Here is a 22,942-nt window from a genome sequence, read left to right as displayed (position 1 = left end):
GGGCGCAGCCGGAGCAGCGGAGGCTCCAGCCATAAACAAGCGCCCGGAGGAGCGGCGCGGGAGACGGGCGAGCCGGGCGCGCAGAGCGGACGCCGCGGACCTTGCGCTGCGCCACCGCGCCCACTCGGCGGCTCGGGAGGCGGGGACCGGGCCGGAGGCTGCGCCGCCGTTTTCTCCGCCGGCCGATCCCGAGAGAGGAGGACCAAGAGGCGCCACCAGCCCCGATCTGGAGCAGAGCGCAGCCACCACCGCCGCAGCCAGAAGTTTGGGCTGAACCGGAGCTGCCGGGAGGAAACTTTTTCCCCCCCTTTTTCCCCCCCTCCCTCCCGGGAGGAGGTGGACGAAGACGTGGAGGAGGGGGAGCCACCCGCTGCCGCTGCCGCTGGCGCCAACGCTCGTGGGCTCCGGGTCTGCGCGGCCCGCAGGGGCGGCGGGGGCCTCGCCCCGCTAGGGGAGACGCGCCCCGGGGGCCCCGAGGGGGGCGGCGAGGACCGCGGGCTGCGGGTGCGGCGGCGGCGCGTGTGCCCAGCGCAGGGGAGGGCGCCCGGCCCGGCTGCGAGGAGGAGGCGGCGGCGCAGGAGGATGTACTTGGTGGCGGGGGGCAGGGGCTTGGCCGGCTGCGGGCACCTCCCGGTCTCGCTGCTCGGGCTGCTGCTGCTGCTGGCGCGCTCCGGCACCCGGGCGCTGGTCTGCCTGCCCTGCGACGAGTCCAAGTGCGAGGAGCCCAGGAGCTGCCCGGGGAGCATCGTGCAGGGCGTCTGCGGCTGCTGCTACATGTGCGCCCGCCAGAGGAACGAGAGCTGCGGCGGAGCCTATGGGCTCCATGGAGCCTGCGACCGGGGGCTACGCTGTGTCATCCGCCCCCCGCTCAATGGCGACTCCATCACCGAGTACGAAGTGGGCGTCTGCGAAGGTACGGCCGCCCGCCGCGCGCCCCTCCCACCTGGCCCGCGCAGAACAAAGTTTGCCGGAGACTTTTCCCCGAGGAGAGAGGGCTCCCCGGGAGGGGGGCCGGTCGTTATCCCTCGGAGGGTGCCCCAGTGCCCCCCGGATGCCTGCCCAGCGGCGGGCGAGGTTGGACTTTGCAGGTGGGAAGTGACCGAGGGAGGGATAGATCCCCTGGCTCCGTACAGATACGGACACGTGTGGCGGGTTCTGCGCAGGCAGGGTGGCCCTCCTTAGCCCCCGAATCGGGGTGCCACGCGCGGGGGAACACTGCGGAGACTGGCGCGCACAAGTCCCTCGGGGAGTCCGCCCCTGTCGCCCTGCCCGCATAACGCAGTGTGGCACCCTGGTCTGCAGGCCGTCCACGCAGTCCGCACCGGATCGAAGGGATGGGGGAATGGTGGTCTGGGGGACGTGCTCTCCAGCTCTCACTCACGGGGTGACTTTATATTTTTCTTTCTTTGCGCTGTTCCTTCACCTTCCTCCTCAGTCCTCGGCGTAATAAATCAGTTCCAGCTCAGGAATATGTCAGCCCAGGCGAAGTTACACACGGTGGTTACTCATTTATTTGCCTATTGAAAATGGTCAAAGGCTTACTCCCCTGAAAGGAAAGGAAGTGGGGTGGGGGCTGCACCTGGGAGAGAAAAGTTGTCAGGGTGAGAGGTTTCGTTTCCAGATCCGACATCCTCGTGTTTCCTTCTTTTCGTTTGTTTGACAGCCGGGTTTGTTCTGCTTGTTGCCAACCGCACATTGTGCACCGCAGTGTGGAGACTAACCGGAAGGGGGATCTGATGGTGGAACCTCCCGGGTCGGGGAAGCGCGTTGCCTGTGGGCGTCCATCTGCGTGTGGCACTGCTGCCTCAAGGTGCCTGGTCTAGTTTGAGGGTCTAGAGAGAGAGAGGTAGTGCGTTTTTATTTGCCTAATGGGCGGGACTGCCAGTTAAAAGTGTCATCCCTGCTCACTTTGAGCTCTGACGATGAGCCCACTATGTTCCTGGGTATTCTGTGAGTGAGAGGGCTCAGAAGCCTTCTTTTGGGGGGAGTGGCGAGGAACGACAGACGCCCTCCGCCTTGACTACTCTCAGCCTGCGCCTAGGACACGGAGACCGGTTTATTTTGAAGCATCCTTATGCGTGTTTGTTTACTATGCCGGGATACTGAAAAGGAGGTGGCAATCTGAAGCCTTAAAACGAGTGTATTAAAAGGTTTCGGTGCTGTGGTGCTCTTTAAATACACATGCCTGTTTATTTTTACCTGTGGTTTTTAGGGTTTGGTCAATCATGGAAAACTGGGGCAACCTTCCTGGCCTGGAAGCTAGCGGGCAGTACTGAGTGAGGGGGACTCTTGGCAGGGAAGGGCGATGCTCTGCTGCACCCATAGGATATTGCCCATAAGACCTCCTTTCCCTGAAACACAGCCGCTTCCCTCCTGGTCAGCTTTTTTCCAATTGGGGCTTGTTTCTCTCCTCAGGGAAAACAGCCATCAGAATGACTCTGATAGAATTTCGTGTGTTTGGCTTTAGGAGTTCTGAATGACTTAGACTAAAAGATGCTTCTTTGAACCCTGCCGCTTGGAGTGCATAACTTGATCCAGCCTCCCATAAATCTGCAAAGAACAAGCAACATCCTTAAATGCAGTGGAAACTGCGGAGCCCGAAGAGGGACTTTGGCAGGCCCTAAAGAGTCTAACCGTTGTTTGTTTCTTCATGTGTTTCTGGTGAAGGAAATGCTCAGGGAACATTTACAGTAATCAAGTGTTTTGGCAGCAACACCCCATGTCACAGAATGGAGTGCATTCCTCTGAAATGATGCACCCCTCATGCCTTCCTTTCTTCTGGTAACACCCCATGCACTTAGTGTTAGCCTTGAAAATGCTTGGAAATGTTTCCTGACATGATTGTATTTCAATTAGTGTTCTCTAGAAACACATTACATTTAGCAGGCCTGTTTTCAGCTACCAAAATTGTGTGCTCAGGGTACTGTCCCCTCCCTCCCTCCCTCCCTCCTTTCCTCCCTCCCTCCCTTCATCTGTCTATCGGAGCTTCTGACCTCCCTAAAAAGCAGCAGTCAGATCACATTCCAAATCCATGAAACCAAGGTAAAAGGGATAGTGTGCTTCCTGACGTGATGTAATGATTGGATTTAGAGAGATATTTTCAACTGTGTCTACAATTTAAATGTGTGGAAAGCACAGGTTAGCTTAAGAACCCTTTTTTAAAGAGAGAAATCTACATCTCACTAATTATCTAGAAGGAACTTGCTATTTTATTTTTCTCTAACTTTGCATGAAATTTCTCAATGGCCAGTATTTCCCTCGGTTTCCATTTTTATTCAGAAAGTCATGTATATGATTATCATAACTCACACGAACAGGAATACATGTATTTTATTATTTTATTCACGTTAAAAGTCTCTTGTGCTGCAATTTTTGCACTAAAATGACCCCTACTGGTTGTATCTGTTAATGAAAAGTCTTTTGAAAGCTTGTTTAGTAAGGTACCCTGAGAAAACATATTTCATGGTATAGAAATACTATCATGACTAACCTACCTGCTTTTGAAGACATGATTTAAGTACAAATCTATATTACTTTTAATGTTTGTTATTCCCATACTGGCTTTGTGGGAGGAAAAAACTGACATTTTTAACTACAGTTCACAGAATAAGTTAGATTGGGGGCCAAAATGGACTCTTTAGCATTTGTGGTTCACTGTTTTAGGTATTTAAGGTACACTGACCCTTAAAAACACATGAACAATCCTAACTAGAGGAGGAACCCAGATGAAGAAATTAATTACTTAAAGACTAGGCAATTCTGTTAATTATGTCATATGAATCAAGTGAAATGTACACCCGCTCTCTTCTCTCAGCAAGGTTGAGGTTGTTATTAAATCAATTCTGATCTGGTGATTCTTCTTCCTTTTGACTAAGCTCATTTGAAAATTTGAAAATGGATCCAGGTACCCAAACTTTTCTCTGTTCTCTCAGTATTAAAAAGTGCTTCTGGCCGGAGGGACAGGGCAATTCCCTTTCCTGTTTCCATTCATTTGATGAGTCTTCCTGTTGCCCTTTTGCAAAATCCTAGCTGGACTGTTTCTTGGCCAGGCTGCTGTCTCCAGGGAAATCACCTACAATCCAAAGAAACAAGTTTGGCTTCTAAGCTCTGAGGAAGAAGTCTGGATGGGAGATCCCTTTAGGGACCAGAGCTTTGGAAACTAATGAAGTGAGATCCCGCAGAGAGAATGTTTTGATTGGACAGTGAGAACTGTATTTGGAATTAAGGGCTAGAGGGCCATCCTTTACCTTCTGTGTAGATTAGTTCACTGTGCTTCTGTAATAGTGGGGCAAGGTGAAGAAGCTCCGCCAGCCTTTCGTTGGCAGGTGATGGTATCTTGAGTTTGACATTGTGGGGTAGCTAGGGACCAGGTGGACACAACTGAGTTGCTTTGCTCTGAGGACAGTCCTGTGTTAGATCTAGGTGATGACTGCACATAAGCACCAACTCTCTATCTCAAGTTTTTACTCTGTGGCCTTCAGTCTAGTGGAACTTAAATTTTCAAAACTATTGCCTTTTAAAAACTTTCTCTTTCAGAGCAGTGAGAACTTAGTTTGTGTGATGGGTACTTAGAGCAAAGAACAAAGTTTTGTTTTCTGGACTGCTCTTGTGAAGTTAGTTTCCTGTCACCTGAAGCAGTCTATGGTGATAATGACTGCTTAGAAGGAAGCAAGTGGGAGAGCTGGGGTGAGGCCCCAGAGAGCCGCTACCCAGGGTGGGACAGATGACCTACCCGAGCACCTGGTTGGGCATGAGGCTCACGGAAGTGGCTCTCATTGCTCTGTGATAGGACTTGGAGTTAAAGAGTCCATGGATTTTTATAAATTACACAAAGGAGAGGTGGGGCAAAGTTAATACTTTTATACTGAAACTAGAAAAGTGAAGCATCCAGGGCTTCAGACTTTGTCTTTGAGTAGTGAATTTCATTCTCCATCTCGAGACTCTTTAGGTAGGTTTGACTCTTCAGTGCCAGAGAGATAAGGCAAGCAGAGGGTGTATAAAATTATGTTAACAGGGTATGGGAAGAGAAACCAATTGAAGTAAACAAGGAAGTAATTAGTTCCTCCTCAAAGTAAATATTGACAAAACATGCAGGACCAAACTATTCACTGCATGTATACAAACGACAGAACTCAGTGACCTTCATTTGGACTGTCAGGCTTGTAGAATCCTCACTGTTATTAAGGAATCTTGTCACATAAAACACTTAGCAAAGGACACATGAACTACATACGGCATAGCAGAAAGGCAAAAATAGCAAGTGTGGAGATGTTTGCTGTTATGAACACATGGTTGACACTAGACCAGGAAACTCTACAAGCAATGCGTTGGTAGGTCACTTGTGAGCAGCATTCAGTTAAATTTACAAAACTCTTAAAATATTGTATTTATTGTGTGTGTGTGTGTGTGTGTGTATGTATGTATATGTGGGCACTTGTGCCACCAAGTATGCATGAGGAGGTCAGAGGACAACTTGTTGGGGGTTGATTCTCTCCTACTACTGCCGTGTGCGTCCCAGGGATTGATTCAGGTCATCAGGCTTGGTGGCAAGTGCCTTCACCTGCTGAGCCATCTCACCAGCCCCAGTCAGGTGAATTTAGGAAGAAAAGTGAGCAGTCCTAAAACTCTGGATATTGCACCTATTTACAGAAGCTGTTTATAGATATTTGGTACAGGTTTCTATGTTTTCCAGAGTTTGATTAATATCTAGGAGTCAGGGTGAAGAGCTTGAGGATCCAGGGACAGGAATTACAAAGCTGAGGGATTTAGATAAGATAATGACCCTAGAAAAATGTCAAGTGGATGGACTAAATAATGGGGAGCTGGAGAGATGGCTCAGCGATTAAGAACACTCATTGCTCTTACAGGGCACCCAGGTTCAGTTCCCAGCACCACATGATGGTTACCATTTGTAACTCCAGTTCCAGGGGATCTGAAGCCCTCTCCTGGCCTCCTTGGGCATTGCATGACATTGGTGCACGTACTTAACATACATGCAGGCAAAACACTCATGCACATAATAAAAATAAATCTTTTTTAAAAAAGAATAATGAATGTGATAAGGAAAAAAATATTGAATTTGTCTCAATACAACTGCATCGTCCTTTGAAGGATAATCCAAAATGCATTCCAGAGATTAATTATGAAATTCCTGAAAAATGTGGGTATGTTTAACTCTCAGGAAATGGAGCCAGCAGGGGACATGACCGCACAGCCTTAGACTGTGAGTAGAAGGTAAACATGTTTGGCAAAGCAAGTTCTGTTACACTGTGTTCTGGGTGGCACATTGAGTATCTGGATTTTGGAGACACCTCAGTGTAGCTAATTTAATTATTTGAGAAAGACATAGTAGGCTAGCCAAGTAGACATGGACGCCTGCTGTCTTAGAAATCTAAATCTCCAAGGCAGCATTTTCAGAGAGCAAGCCTACTTTTGCATAGAAATCAATCAATCATTGATTTTTTTCTGCTGTGTCCAAAGCTTTTTGCTGGGGTAGAGGGCAGCTGGGAAGTCTGGGAACCCCTTGGAGGTATTCTCTATTCTGTATACTTTTTTAATCAAGATAAACAGTAGGACAGCAAGACCAAGATAGTGGTCATAAGCATCTGAGTTCAAGCCAACTAAAGGTGATGTGTGAATTTGTATATGATCACTCGCTTGGCAAGTGAAGTGCATGGATAAATTTTGATGCTGTGGTGCTAGAGATGGATCAGTAGTTAAGAGTGCTTGTTGCTGTTACACAAGACCCAGATTCAGCAGTTCTCAGCACCCACATCAGAAAGCTTACTGTAATTCCAGTTCCAGGGCCTCCAATGCCCTCTGGCCTCTTCAAGTATCTGCATGCATGTGGTGCACATACATTTACACAGGTACACATACATATGCATAAATTCAAATAAATATAGCTTTAAAAAATTATTACTGTAAGAATCAAGGGTCTGAGGTGACCACTTGAAGCCTTGGTAGCAAGGTAAAAAGGGGGTAATTCAAGTTTGAAGGAGTTTAAAATTAAGAATAGGAGCTCAGTTTTGGGGGGGAAGGGAGCCTGCCTATTCTTTTTTAAAGCCTGTGTGATGTGGTGCCTGTCAGAGTGTTTCCCACATTTAAGACTCATCCTGCATTCTTAATGCTTTACTAGCTGTGATTCACAATGGCGGGTTTCCTTCCTAGTTTCCTCTTTGTTCTGGCTTGTTCTAATAGGTACAGGAGTGTGGGCAGTAGCTAGGAGGTGTCTTTTGGTGAGTGGCTCTTCCTCCTTAACCTTCTCCCACCCTGTTTCTTCCACTTGGCCAGCTGGCCGGTCAGGTCATTGAAAACCTCTAGCCTTAGACAGGTCCTCCTCACTAAATGGACAGAGGACCGCTTCACTGCACCTGTGTTTGAGAATGCTCTCAGGATGTCTGTTTTGGGCCCAAGTGGCAAAAAAAAAGTTCAAAAAAGATTCTCTTTTTCTTTACTAGTTGCAAAAATGAACACATTTTAAGTCCTCATTTCCCTCCTCTGACCCTCTTTTATTCTGCACATGAAATACCTGTTGCTTTAGTAGATGAATGTAAAAGTTAGGAACTTGGTTTCTGGGGTGGAATATGTACTCTTCAGAGCGTCAGTTTCCTTGTCTAAATAGTGGGGTTGATAGTAGGATTATAATAAGAATTCAGTGAGTCCAAGGAAACGCCAGGGAAGATAACTGACACACGAAAATGCTTAATGCCACGAAGGCTACTAGTCAGTTAAGGAAAACAACTCTATGCTGGCATGTTTCCTTCCTCCACCTAACCTTCATGTTCCTGAGTCCTTGATTGTTCTTAATAGGAGGTTGGACTCTTTAAAAGGAGGCAGTTAATAGTGAGCTCAAGCTCCTTCCCCTCCAACAGTCCCTCAACAGCACAAATGCAACCTGTTTGTTATACCCTACTGCAAAGTTTGTGTATTTTGGGTAAAGTGGAGATGTAAAATTCTTTGGGTAGCATCATAGAAATCGAACGTTTAGCCATTTTCCTGTAGGCTAATATTTCGTTTGGGGAAGATAGGAGACCTAAAATCACTCTAATTAGCAATGTACATTTTCTTTCATGTTATGTTCTGGAAGATTTTGCTGGTAGTTCTTGGCAAGGTGTGGGGGTGGCATACTGGTGTTCAGCACAGGATTGAGCCTGTCCTGAACCAAGGAAACAGCTTGTTTGGCATAACTCACCCCATCAGAGCCCCAGACCCAGCGCTGCTCTGCTTGGTACTACTTCAGCAAAGTCAGAAGTTTAACCAGTCCATTCCTTTCTAGTTTAACCACTTAATCCTTCGAGGTCAACCTGTTTCCCTATTAGGAATATCTGACTTAATAGGGAAACATCTGCCCACAAGTATTTATTAGGCATCTGCAATGGATCTGGTTTCTAGTTTCTGTGTTATAAAGTTGTGATATCCCCTTTTGTAAAACTGGGCTTCTGAAATTTTAATGTGTGCACATTCACCTGGGGAGCTTATTAAAAATGCAGGCTTGGTGACTGGGGGTATAGTTTAGTGGTAGAATGCATGTCTAGCATGCACAAGGCCCTGACCCTCACACCTAAACAAACAAAAAACAGGTTCTGATTCAGTAGGCTGGGGGTGGAGCCTGTGGTGCTGTTAAGTGTAACACATTCTCAGGTGATGCCTGTGGTGTTAGCCCTAGGATCATACTTTAAGGAGCAATATTCCCAGTCCATGTACAGCTTTTGTATAATGGAATTGATGTATAAGAAGATCTGAAAACTGTCAGTTGTTACTACAGTGATTTTTTTCAGTCATAATAAATAAGGGCCCTGTTTTCATAGAGGCCATGGCTTAATGGTGGATAGGGAATGTTGGAACCGTTCATTGCCATCCTAGGTAGGGAGTATTGAGCATGTGTAAGCATCTGAGAGGGTAGCCCTGACTTTTCCTCTGACCACCAGGAAAGATTTAGTGGGTTGAAGCATCAAGACCTGGGGGTCTCTCCTCCTCCTTTATTCCATTCTTCTTTCAGAATGGCTTAAGGAAAAAGCAGATAGGCCTTGAGGCTAGGTACAGTCAATGGTCACATCTTAGTTCAGATAAATTTTTAACTGGCAGACCAAACTTGCTTAGCTTTCCTGGGCTTCAGTTTTCTTCTGTGAAAAATGATTATCAGGAGCTTTCTAGCAAGTAATTGTAGTGAGGATTAGAGATAAATACAAATTTATATTATCTCTGATTACATAGATATGAATACAAGATTATATGTATATGCTTAAATGCTAACACTGTCCTCGGTAGATTTTGTAAAATAACTAATATTAACTCCAGCTGGCATCCTTTCTCATTTTCTTCTTTGTATATACATTCAGAGGTCTTCTTCGTGGGCACACTCACACGTCCTCCACACGTACTGTCTTTCAACAGGAGGCTCAGAGGGGGAATTCTGGTCTCAGATGTTTGTCCTAGAGAAAATGACTCCACAGTACAGAGAACAAGGTGTTCCTTGGTTTGACCCAGAGTAACCCTAACTCCCAACTCCTTTGGAGTTTCTGAGGAATGTGGACATTTGCCTGAGTTTCTGACTTAAGTCTTTACTTTCAAAGAGCTATTTCACATTCATGTTCTGTAAAAGGTGATGTCAAGGCATATGATGCCATGAAACCCAGGGCCAGTGTGAACTGACTGCTGTGTCTTATCAGTGTGTACTGTCTTTTCAGATGAGTACTGCAGGGTTACCATTGACCTCCTGGGGTCTTTGGAGAGTCTGTGCTACAGTGGAGAGAAAGAGCAAGAAGGGTTAAAATACCTGATGTTTTCCTTAGTTCTTAGTGTAGGTATGGTGCCACAGTATGCTTATTCTTTTTAAATTTTGTTGATTTATTTTATGTGTATGAGTGTTTTGCCTGCATGGACATAAGCGCACCACATGATGTGTGCAATGCCTCTGGAGGCCAAAAGAGGGAGTCAGATTTCCTGGAACTGGAGTTGTGGACAGTTGTTAGCTGCCAGGTGGAACTGAACCCAAGTCCTTGCTCTGTAAGAGCAACCAGCATTCTTACTGCTAAGGCATCGCTCCAGCTCCAGTATTCCTATTCTTAGCTTCGACGCCTTCATTTTGCCTGGAAATGAGTATCATTTTTATTTCATAAATATTGGTGAGAATTCCCAAGATGGATACTTTATATCAGCTACCGCTGAACAAGGAAAAATAACTGTGTGGAGATAAAATCCTTGGTATTGATAAGTTACAGCTGATTTTTCTTCTGGATAACCAAACCTTATTATAACATAATAGAAACCGGAATCTTTTTCTAGTCACTCTGTTATCCATATAATTGTGGTACCTTCTCTATCTTTTATCAGGAATGTTGGTATTTAAACATGTACCTTGTGAGCAAAATGAGAAAAACTATAAAAGATTGTTTTAGGGTTTCTTTTATGTCTGTGTTAGTCCAATCCAACTATAGTCCTAATTTGCAGCATCCCAAGAATATTTGCCTTAAGAGTATTTAAGAAAGGAAACTAAGTTCTGGTTATATCTTATAATGTGGTCATTTTATATTTCTAGTTCCTGAGAATTTGAAGCATCTACTTTGAAGATTTTAACTATGCCTTTAGTAACTCCCAAGGTTGGAAAAAAAAAAAAAAGATATGAACTGTAAATAGAGACTATGTCTGTTTTATTTAGCATTTCAAAACAAAAACTATAAACAAGCATCTCGCATTCAAAACAGAAAGGAATTTCTGGCAGGGAAGCATGAAACCTGAGCTGGCAGGGCCTCCTTTACCAGAGGTAACTCACTTAGCATCTTATCCAAAGGCCACCACAGCAAAACAGTTCCCAGCTGTGATCAAACAAAAGGCCTTGGATGCTGAAGAATTGTGACATCCCTCTTTAAGATGCCAGAAAGAGACAATCTTGCCTGGAGGATGTTCCACCTGAACTAGTCTTGATTAAGAAGTCAGCCTCCTCCTGGCACGGGAGGAGTCGGACACAGGAGGGTTGTGGGCTCCATCCTCAGAAGGAGTGCTTATAATTCCATATATCTAAAAAACACCATCACTCTACACCTACTGTAGTTGGGAGCTTTGCTTTATATTTCTTTATTTTTAAAGCTATGTACCAAAAAAGTCAAAGGGATGGGTTTTATACAGTTTTTCTCTGGAAATCAAAGTCAAAAAGCTATCCATATTTTAATCAAAATGTGTATGTATTTGTTTATGCCCTAGCTTGTTTCAGAAAGGATTCGAGGTTGTTCCCAAAGGTAAATATCACCAAATTCTAATGAGAGTAGCATGCTAAAGGAGAAAACAAAATAGTCAATAGCCATAATTTCTGGATCCCTCTTCATCAGCTGATGAGCTCAGTGACTGAAACCCCGTAACCACCCCAGCTTCTTTTTGCCTTAATTTGTCAAAAGGAAAGTAGATGGGTACCTACCTGAATGGAGCGGAATCAGATGAGATCTTAAGGCTGCTTTCTGGTCAGAAGCTCGGTATTCTTTGACTCAGAAGTACTGGGCAAGGATCAGATACTACCTTGTGTTTGCAGAGCCAGGGAAGGAAGAAAGTCGTTCATCTGATGGTCAAGCCAGGTGCTGTACACTGTAGGGCTTAGCTGAGAAAGCACAAGAAGTCTGCTCTGGATATGATTATTAGGAGGTATTGGAAATAGCAAAAACAATTGTTGGGACGTTAGTGACAACTATTAAGTGCCTGCAGTCTGTTTACTGTGGCCTAATCTGGACCCAAGTCTGAGCTGCTTGTTGCTTTTATTCTTTCTCCTTTTCTCATTGGCTTTATTAATTACTACAGTTATTGTGGGTCTGAGGTAGGTAAATGACACACGGCAGAGGGAGAAGCTTGGGCAAAGACAGGCCAAAACTTGCCAAAATTCACAGGCTCCTTTCTGCCCCTGACACTGGGAGAGTTGAGTAATTGCTGTTCTTCCTAATACTGCAGGCAGCAGCCAAATTCTCCGCATTCTTTTACCTTTGCTGCTGTTTTCACTTGCCAGGGAGTTTCCTTAAGGAGCAGACTGAATTTAAAGAAACATAACAGTGCACAAAGATGGGGGAGGTGGGGACCATTGGCCAGAGGTGGCCTTTAGGTGTGCCTCAGAGTGGAAGGATGAATTGATACATCCCTACAGGGAACAGGCTAAGGGCTGCTCTTGCTCCAGTCTGAGCCTTTTGCTCAGACTGTACAACAGCAGGGTGTGGAGCAAAGATTGGTGGTAGGAACCCATGGCCCTGGAACTTAACTTATTATTCTAAAGATGTGTAAGGCTCAGCACAGCCCCCAACAGGTACACCAGTCACCTCAAGGAGCAGCCTTCTAGAATGGCACTGATTGGTTAATTCCAGCTGGCATTTATTCATTAATAAATCTGCCAAATGGTGTGTACCCCCAAATGGCAGTGTGTGGCATGAGGAAAGTCAGCAGCTGATCATTACATGGCCCGCTTTCTTGACTCACCCTTTCAGTTCCATTTCCTGAGCCACCAGTCCCCAGCTATAGGAACTTACATTTTAGCTTTCTGTAATACTTTGCTTTTTGCCCCCAAGTAATTCTTTCCTCCAATCTATAAAACTGTTAAAAGTTTACCAGAAACTGGAAAAACATTTTGTGTTGTACTGAGACTTGCCCTTTTTCTTTCCTTTTGAAAAGATATCAAAAGTTAAATCCCGTTCCGGACCTGACCTTGTCTAGTCTAGACTAGATTTCTAGATAGCTAATAGTGGCCATTAAAACAGCCATTGAGGTATGGGTGGTGTTAATTTACGAACTTGAGCTTTTGCCTCAGATAGGTTTTCCTACATTCTTCCGCAGTAAATAAACAGGCCTTTATTGTGATTCTTCCTGCTTGGTTGGGGTACACTGGCTGAAGAACTTGGAGCATCCGAAGGCCTGACTCCCAACACTTGGTCTTGGAAGCAGCCTAGAAGTATGCTCTGCATGGGCTTCAGTGAGAGCTTGCACTGGGAGGCCCAGTGGATACCTGCCTGGACCGTCCTCCATGCTGTTGGTTGATCCTCCTTCCATTGCAGGTCCCTGCCAGGACCTTGGAGCTGGACAACACGAGCCCTAAGGCCTTTGGAAAATTACTTTCAGGCAGTCTTTCCGTTTGTCTCCACATTCTTCCCAGCATGGCTGCTTTCCATGCTCCAGCTATTGGTAACCTGGCTGGTCACAGAGGGCTGAGCCAAACATCCTGTGCTCTATGAGGATTCTTCCAGTAACCGTGTCTGTACTTATCACCAAAGGTGTCTGTAGAAACGTTTGCAGGGGCCCAGCACTTCCGGTTCCTTTGATGCTGAGATGTGAGAACATGAGACAAAAAAGGATCAAAGTTCATAAACAAGGATCTTTCAAGGTTGTAGTAGACATTCAAGACAACCAGGACCCTCAGTGGTACAGTTACAGAAGCATCCTTGAGAGACAGGAAGCTGTGATAATTCCTTCTTTCAGTTGTCATTAGCAGTGCCTTAGATGTAGGGTATGTACCTATGTATGTGTTGTCAGTCACTGGGGTCACAACATGAAGAATACTCTGTGCTGTTATTACCATGTGCTGAAAACAACTACATGTAACCACTGCTTTGTAGACAAGCAAAACAAAAGGGACTTCTTACTGAAGATTGTACATCTTTTATATTGGGGGGCGGGGTGCTAGAGGATGACACTGGGTGTCTTCCTCAGTTGCTTTTCACTTTACTTTTTGAGACAGGGTCTCATTGAGCCTGGAGCTCACCAATTTGATGAGACTGGCTGGCCAGTGAGCTTCAGGGGACCCCTCATGTCCACCCCCGCAGTGCTGGGGTTGTAGGCACTTGTGGCCAGCTTTTACATGGGTGCTAGAGATCTGAATTCAGATTCTTATGTTTGTGTGGCAAGCACTTTACTGACTGAGCCATCTCCCCAGTTCTGTTTTATCTTATTATATTTGAAAATAACAACAATTCTAACTAAAGTGCTTTGACTTTTAAACTGCCTACTTAATTGGAATGCCCATAAGTAATATGCAAGCAGAGCTCAGCAATATTATTGACATTTATTTCTTGGTGATTGAGACAAGTTTTATTATCTTTATAACAGTGTAGGATGATTTATAACAGGCTGTCATTAAGAATAGTTTTTTTGACGTTCCATAGGAATTTTAAGTGTGAGAGCCAAAAGAAAAAGCAGAAACTTGGGGTCAGAAATGGAAGACCTCTGTAGGGAAATAAGCAAAATACAAGAAGCCAAAGACCTTTTTTTGTTGAAAGAGATAATATTATTTTCAAAGACTATATTGGGAAAAGGTGAGCCCTCTGCAACCAAGTTTATTGACTATCTATTCAGGAAATTATATTAGACACTTTAGAAAGAGAAAGGAAAAAGAAAAGACTGCCAACAGAGGCCTGGAAAACTTAGGGGAGATAAAAGTATTTACATGCTTTAATAACATAAAACATGTCCAAGAGAAATAAATAATTGCAGCTGCATTTGGCAATGAAAATAGCTCATGTATTATATTTTTTAAATTGTCTGTGAATATGTAAGCATATGCCCTTGAGTCAGAAATACTTGGGTGATAATGTTTCTTTAGAGAATGGAAAAGTAGAAGGTATTAGGAAGAAGAGAGAGAAGGCGTAAAGGAGGAACGGCCAACTTTTTTACTTTAGGGGAGATGTATTTTATATGCATAATTATTCCAACTGTTTCCAATCTTAGTATAATAAGCATTTAACTTCCCATAGGGCCATAGTAATTTGCATGTTATTACTAAAAGCCCACAGGTAAGGGAAAATTAGATTCCTAAATTAAAGACCTGACTTTCCAACCCTTATTTCAAATTTATCTTGGCCAGAGACCCTTGGAGAACTCAGAGAATCAGGAAGTATGGTCAATATGTATCTCATTATTCACTGCTACCAAAGTTCTGGAGGCATGGCCAGGAACTGGAAAATGGGTGTGGTGCTGGCCTTTCAAGTCCCTAAAGTTGTCTTCACAGCCTTTAAAATGTATTCTCATCCTTCAAGCCTTCACTTTATGCTTTATGCTGCTTCCTTTGTGAAGCCTTCCTGCCCCACCCAGGAAAAAGTAATGCTGTCCCCTACCCCTGGGCGCCTGTAAATAGCGCTTTCCTTTCCCTTGTTCTAGGCTTTTCATACTGTGTTAGAGTTCACATTTCTGCCTCCCTCCCTGTCTGGTTGCCATCCACTTGAGTGCCAGGATTGTGTGTTATTCTAGCACTTGGCACACAGGAAGAACTCAATGAGCGTTTGTTGACTAAATCTAGACTCAAGGTCATCCAAGATATTATACAAAAACTTTTCCATCTGAACTGTTGGGTTTGCATTGCAGAAACCAAAACAAGGGGCACTTAACCTCTGTGTGTGTGTGTGTGTGTGTGTGTGTGTGTGTGTGTGTGTGTGTGTGTGTGTGAAATCCTGTCATCCCCGGAGGGAGCTCAAGCTGGTTTTTTAACGGTGTGCACCAAATCTGCTTTAAGATTTTGTTGTTTTTATTTTGAGACAGAGTCTCCCTGTAGCCCCAGCTGGCCTGGAGCTTGCTGTGTGGACCAGGCTGGCCTCAATCTCATGGAGATCCTCCCAAGTGCTAAAGGTATGCCACCATGGCTGCCAGTCCAACATTTTTTATATCATTTCCGTAATGGGTTAGTTTCAGCTGTATTTATTTCCTCAACTATTCTTTTTAATTAATGAAGATGTCTCTCTGCAGTTTGTCATCAAGGTGTCATCTTTCACGCGCAGCCCCCTCATCTGCTTGTAAGAACTTTCCTTGTGGGTGTTGCTCTTTACCTCCTCATTGCCAGGAATCTGGTGCACTGAGCAGGTGTGGTGGCCAGCTGCTGGAAAACAACACCAAGAAACAATCATGAATTACTTTGCCAAAAAGCACTTCAGATAGCCACAGGAGCACTTGACAGTTAAACAGACTTCCGGATTATCAGCAAAGCCAGGAAGGTGTCTTAAACATATATGTTCCCTATTAGGAGGGAGTCGAACTTGACAAAGAGATGTTAGAAGTCCAGCATGTGTGAAGTGCAGTGATCTGGTTGCTTAGACACCCTCCAGGTGATCCCTAAGTGTCCTGGGGAATTGAACTGCTATGCTCCTAGGAAGGAAATCCTAGCTAACAGCAGGGGGATGGAAGTGTGTGACTGTGAATAATGAAAACTCTTTACAACGGTTTGAGCAGGAAGTCCACAGGAATGCAATATAAGGAATTTGGGAAAACGCAGTCCCATTCGTATTTACTCCAAACCCTGTAATTTTAGGGACTGAGGAATTTGTGATGATTAGTGGTGGGAGCCCCAATTTGTTGTATTTAGTAGTGGGGAGTTGTTTTTCCTTCAACACTAGTCATGAACTTTTTGTTTGTTTGTTTTTCTAAAGATCTTCAAGTGTTTTACAAATTAAGGCAGACAATGACATTAGACACTTAAGGGAGCAAGAGCAAATTAGACTAAGCTTTATAGCTGCTGAGGAAAAAAGATTTGAACAAGATAAAGTTCAGGACATCACAGACACATACAGACTTATTCTGGATACAAGTCTGGTACAGATACATTTTTTTTCTGGTGCTAGGACAAAACCCAGGCAGGGTCTTGTGCTTGAATCACTCTACCATGGAAGTAAATTTACACCCACTCCCATGCAGTTGAATCCTTTTTAAGTGACTGTGTCTTGGGAGCCTCATTTTCTTAGGGCAGGTTGAATTTGATGTTTCTGCTGCATCATTCCTTCATCTTCACATTTAAGATACTCATCTAACACTTAATGGCACTGTAAATGAAGTTCACGTTACAGCTGATAACTTTCCCATTCAGTCACTTTAGGTCCTTTTATTGATCACCTCCAGTAATTATAAAAAGGTTTGGAAAATGCAAAGAAGGGACACTAGAGCAGATGGCTGAGTTACAGGTCTGGTTCTGGTTGTCCACCATGCATAGCTGGCAATAAGTGAAGACTTCTAAGGAAAATAATTTGATGATCCACTGATAATTCCTTCCAACTCTTTTTTAAAAAATATTTTATTATTATTTATTTTTTTAATGTGTATGCATGTATTGCCTGCATGTAGGTAAGTGCACCCATGTTGGGCATTGCCTGCTGAGGACAGAAGAGACTGTCGGATCCCCTGGGACTGGAGTTATGGACAGTTGTTAGCTGCCATGTAGGTGCTGGGATACAAACCCCGATCTTCTGCAAGAACAGTCAGTGTTCTTAACCACTGCGCTACCTCTCCAGCCCCCTCCTTCCAACTCTTTAGAAATGATTTTTAGACTTTCTATGGCTTCCATGTTGTTGAAAGTTTAAATAAAAATCAACTTCTGTTGAAACACACCACTATGTAAAGGTTTGCTCTTCTTTGAGTTGTTGCCTTTTTAAAGACTATCAGCAAACGGAGCATTTGACTGGATGGGAAACATTGCCCAAACGGGAGGCATGTGCTTTTCTCAAATCTGCGATGGCATAGTTAATTCAAGAGGTAGGTGAAGGACAGTGGGCTGCTGTTCTTGCTGGTGTAGCACACTTATCCTCTGGCTTCAGCAAAAGAAATGAATGGAGACTGAGGGCTGAGAAGCATACTTTTGAAGGAGGGAGTGACCATCCGACTAGAAGCCAAGGTAAACAGTCCTTGTAACTGGGAAATAGACTTCCTGGAAGGAGAGAACTGGAGAAGGGGTATGAAGTACATTCAGCAAGTACCATTTCCAGCAATACAGATAGCTGGGTTGCCTGAGTCCTGAAAAGAACCTCTCAGAGCTATTGGGGGTGGGGGGGAGGTAGTTGCTTGAACTGGCCTTTTCCAGTTTATCATACCTATGTTTGAATCCAGAGAAGATACTTGAAAAAGCCATGTTTAGGATGGAGAAGGCAAACAGGTAGGGCTTTTTGAGGGGATAGACATGAAGATTTCAGTGCCCTAGGGATGAAGTCTTGCAAAGGATCAGTAGCCTGGGACAATGGTAGTGGAAAGGTGTCCCTGAGCCCGCATGTATAGAAACACATAATTCGTGTCACTCCTTACAAGGGAAAATGTGTCATTACACTGAACAGCTGTACGTATGCCACAGATTTTGTGATGTGTGCCTGTTATTATTCATGCATCCGTGTGTGCACCATGCATACATGTAGAATAGGTTCTTCACAGGGTTCAGTGCTGGTCCTTGCAACAACCTCTTTCTGTCTTGTCTTCTGTGATTAGTGGGTTAGTGGAGTGCTTAGGTTCTGCTGATTGCAACAGGGAAGAAAAATCTTCCTGTCTCTGGCCATCATTAATTAATTATGTATAGGTTGCCTCTATGTGTTGTACATAAAGCTTCAAGTTGCTTAGCTTCTGTGATTACTGAGAACTTCATGAGGTTTATAGTTGCTGATGCTTTGTGTAGTCTGGATGTTAAGAAAGGTAACCATCAGAAAGGATTGATAGAGAAATTCCTCAGAACCTCGCACGCTGACAGATTCTTGATGCTTAGCTGAATGTGCAGGGCCCTTGTCATAAAAAGAAACCCAAGGTCCTTTGATGGTCCCTTAGAAAGATGTCATCTAAAGTCCTTCTTGGTACTTAAATTTTTGAACATCTTGTTTCCAATCACTGGCTAGGGGGGCCAAATACCAGGTCTGCCACCATCTTTTAAAAAGAAACTATTATAAAGACAACATGACATTACTGAGCATTTGAGAAACAGAAAAAGAGAAAGTTATCCAAAATATTCTTGTTCCAAAAACAAAAACCAGTTTCGTGTTCTAAAAAATATATTCCTATCTAGTCCTCTTCTGTGTGCGTTCATCTTGTACCCTGCTTCTTTCAAGTTAAGATACAGGTGCTTTCCTGTGTTGTTGCACGGTCTCCCTTACTATGATCCCTGACCACAGGTTTCTACCCCCCCCTTTTCTGTATAAAAACGAAGGAAAAAAGTCATTCCAGGTAAACTTTAATTGAAAATTTTATGTCGTCTTAATGGAATTTTATTTTCCTGAATGCCTGAGGCTTTTCAAGCAGATGACTGCAATTGTGTCATCTCCCAGCTAAGAAGGATTAGGCACTCACTACTTGTGTACCTGCTCTTTATGTACCTGCTCAGGGCATAACTGTAGCTCTTGGTTGTTTTGTGTCCTTCCACTAGGACTGCAGTGGCTCTAAGAGCACTCAAGCTCTGTAAAGCCAGCTGATGATTGTGGGCTTTGTGGATGGCCAGCCCACTGCTACAGACATTTAAATTCTATTGATTTTTTTTTGGGGGGGGTGGAGAATAGCTAAATAGGGACTGCATATTAACTTCAAGATGACTTTACAGCCTTTAAACTCTGCATATACCATATGTTCTATTAACCAGGGAGTTCGTTTGAAGATTTGAAATATCTTCCACTTCCACCCTTTTATAAATTGAAACACAAAGCCTAGGAGTAATCCAGCAAGGCATGAGCCAGAGCGTTGTCAGAATTATTTGTTGAAATTTTATCAGGGAAACGGATTCTTTTCTTATATTATTATTGACTTTATAGTTGTTTATACAACTCTGATACTAGTTTCCTGTTCAATATGTGGCATCTGTTGGAATATTTCAGATTCATTTCAGCAGTCTTTAAAGATTCTGACTCAATACCATTTACACAAATAGCATGCAAAATCAGATCTTCATGTTTCGGATACATGTTTTATATATATTTGAAGTACTTTTGAGATTTGAGGAATGCAATTTTTTATTGTCCTTGTAGTATATGATGTTTCTGAATGATAAGTGCACCTTGTGTATGATACATGCCAGTCAACAGAGTCTATAAAACACAAGCCTTACCAGGCTGCTTGTTATTTGGAGAGAGCACTAAATTAGACTAAAGCTATAGTATACAAACTTACTTAAAGGAGCATACTTTGAACTAAAAAGTAATTGGGGGCTCTGGAGAGATGGCTCAGCAGGTAAGAGAACTTACTGTTCTTGTGTAGGACCCTGGTTCAGTTCTACCACTCGTGACTCAGTTCTGCCTGTAACTAAGGTTTCCAGTGAAGTGAGATCTGATGCCCTCTTCTGGCCCCTTCAGGCACTGCATGCACATGGCCCATATACATACAGGCAAGCAAAACACTGAGCTACAGAAAATAGTCCTTCAAAAAGTAATTTGAAGGTGAAATCACATCAGATTTAATAATTTAACCTCGGATACTTGTGGGATTTTATATGATAATAACGTTAATATGTAAAACTAAAAAATTAAGACATATAGTTTGATAGTAAACAAATGTTTGCCATTTTTCACCTTTAACACCACCATTAAAATGTGTACGCTAAATTGTGTCTCCTGGATGAATAAAAAAATGTGAGAAAGTTGATCACAGATCCAGAAAAGTTTTGAAAAAAGAGAAGACCTAGAACTTTCCTAAGGTGTAGCTCAAGGTGGGGCCTGTAGCTGTTATTTAAATCAGTGTACAAAACTATTTAAAGATGAGCTCAGTAGATTATCTCAAGTACTGTAGTTAATCATTAATCAGCAACTCTTTATTACCAACCCAGATTGCATGTGCTTTCTTTTCAGAGACTTCTGAAACTGTTTAAATCTATGTATAATGGATCGATTGGTACCTTGTTGTATAGTAGATAGCACAGCCTCTGCAACATTGTAAGCCGCATATAGAGGCGTGCATTTAAACAGTAGGTGAATGTTAATACAGTGTCACTGGGCTGCATTTCAGTGCTTACAGAGCCTGGAGCTTGACCAATTCAGATGAGGGGGAGGAGAGTTTGGGTTTGGAGAGCCCTGGGTTTATTTCTGGCTGTTGGGATGTGTGACTGTTAGAGAAGACATAAATATAGTTTGAGGTTCTGGCCAAGGGTAATGCTGGATGCATTTGTTTATGGATGGATTTGTTTATAGCTGCTTCACACTTTACCTCTTGGAGTTGATGCTTGTGACCTCGGTGTCTGGATCACCTTTGGTGGATGTCTCTGAAGTGTCCTTCAGTATGCTGACCTCAGCCACCCTTGTCCTTTTCTTTATCTATTTATATTCCAATATCCAGCCTCCTAATTTGTTGTGAGAGTTGATTTTTTTTTTTTAAATAATGAGCAGTAAGTTCCTTGGGAAGAGACAGTCAATATACATACTATAAGTCTACAGCCCCTGAGGGATGGTGGTTCAGCATATGGGAATTCCTGGCTCTGTGCACCTGTGTTTCTATATTTCCAGTGCCTGGCTCAGGCAGTAGCTCCTGAGCCCTGACTTTGGTGTATCTATTGGTTTGTCACTGACTTGCACTGTCCTTTGTCTCTACCCATGTTGTTCAGGAAAATAGAACATGGCACAGTTGTCCTTGGTGGATCCTCCTGCCTCCCAGCCCTGCACAAAGGAACTGTTCTACTGTTAGGAATGTGAGGATATGCCTAGCCAGTGACCACAGTGCTTCTTATCACCAGGCACTTCTACGTACCTCAGTGGCACTGGTCTTGCTCCCAGTATTGCCTACTGCTTGTTCCCCAATGGTGGCTCGGCCTCCTCTCGGGACATTTTACCCAAATAGCATTGTCTCCATTCGCCAACGAGTGTTAGGGGTATAGTTTCAAGAAAGCTTAGCTGGAGAAAATTACTTCCTCGGGAAAAATTTAGGTGACAGATTCCTTTGGGAGAAGCCACATTTTTATCAATGAAAGGCAAAACTGTGTCTGGGTGGGCGTTCAGAGTTTGAAGTCTGTTCCCATCCCAGCCTAGCCACTTGCATCGTTCAAGATGTATTACCCTACCCTGGCCAGACCATTCAACCTTTGTTCATGCTTTCCATCTGGAAACAGACATAATAGTGGTGTCTTCTCATTTGGGTGGTTACGAGAAATGGTTGTTAGTTCATTCATGCAAAGCAATTAGAATAGAGTCTTGTAGTGCACATGCAGTAAGTGTTAGTTGTCACTGTATCTCTGTATCTCAGCAGAGAGCACTATGGTTTTTATATACTAGGTGCTTGTTAAATAATTTGTGAAATATAATATTCAGGAGGTGGGAGAATGGTTTTCTTTCCTCTTACTATAAATAAAAGCACTGTTTCTTTGCAATCAGGCAGGCATTGTAGGCATAAGGTTATCTACTCCCTTGTTGGGAATTCCAAATTCTGTCTCAATAACAGTACGCCTGTGATTTGACCAGATCTAACATACCTAGTCTGTCAGAAGTTCCATTAATATTTACTGGCTCCTAAGGTAATTTGGAAAAGATGAAAGAGCTTAATCAGGTGACTTATTTCCAGTAAACACTGTTATTGGGACATTCCAAACTCCCAAAATAGGCAGTGGATATATTAAGAAAGCTCTGCCCTTTCTTTATGGGCTCACTGTGTATCTTAACTCATGTTTGCTTTTAAGGTGGGCATCCAGTAGACAGATGCTCTTGAATTTAACTGCTCACTGTGCTCTGTGGTAGACCCTCAGTGTCTACTGTAGTAACAAGTAGCACTTATTTAGTGATTTTTTTAAAAACTAAATGAACAGTTGATGGATATTTTTTTCATATAGATGGCACAGGTGCTCATGAGGAAGTTTTGTTAATGATTTTCCTCCTAGGTAGGCACCACCTGACCCCCTCCCTTCCCACCTCTGCCCTACTGCTGGCGTATTAATTCTGAGGGTGGCTCTCAGTGTCCCTGCTCATACCTGAGGAACAAATGGTGTCCAGGATGGTCCAGATGAGATGTTGGGGGCGGGGACCACCAGTCATCTATGTGGTGTTCAGGCCAAGCGTCCAAGAAAAAATCCAGCTCTTACAAAACAAGGTGAGTTTTTTTTTTTTTGTTTTTTGTTTTTTCAAAGTAAAGAAAACCAACCCGAAAGGTTTTACTACAGCATTTCATGTGCTAAAAATTAAAGGGTGTGTGTCCTGTGTTTTCTTGGAAAGAGCTGTGATGAGGGTGAGAATTTTTGAGCCAGGATTTATCAGTTATAATTTGGAAAAGATGAGTCTTTCAAAGTAAT

The 22,942-nt window shown here is 43.6% G+C and overlaps 1 protein-coding gene across 2 annotated transcripts in view; it reads left to right on the top strand.

Annotated features, from left to right (window-relative positions):
- The first annotated feature begins 14 nt into the window (after nt 1–14).
- Nucleotides 15–22,942, top strand: part of Crim1 (cysteine rich transmembrane BMP regulator 1) — a 192,886-nt gene continuing 169,958 nt past the window's right edge. The window contains exon 1 of one of the 2 annotated variants that reach the window (XM_008823363.3): nt 15–913. In XM_008823363.3, coding sequence (XP_008821585.1) covers nt 583–913 — 331 coding nt within the window. In that variant the 5' untranslated portion in view covers nt 15–582. The remainder of the gene's footprint in view (nt 914–22,942) is intronic. The other variant, XM_008823366.3, reaches the window with a different exon arrangement.

The sequence above is a fragment of the Nannospalax galili genome, unplaced genomic scaffold, assembly GCF_000622305.1.
Source record: "Nannospalax galili isolate Female #2095 unplaced genomic scaffold, S.galili_v1.0 scaffold929, whole genome shotgun sequence".
Classification (NCBI taxonomy): Eukaryota; Metazoa; Chordata; class Mammalia; order Rodentia; family Spalacidae; genus Nannospalax; species Nannospalax galili.
This window is presented reverse-complemented; position numbering and strand designations above follow the sequence as displayed.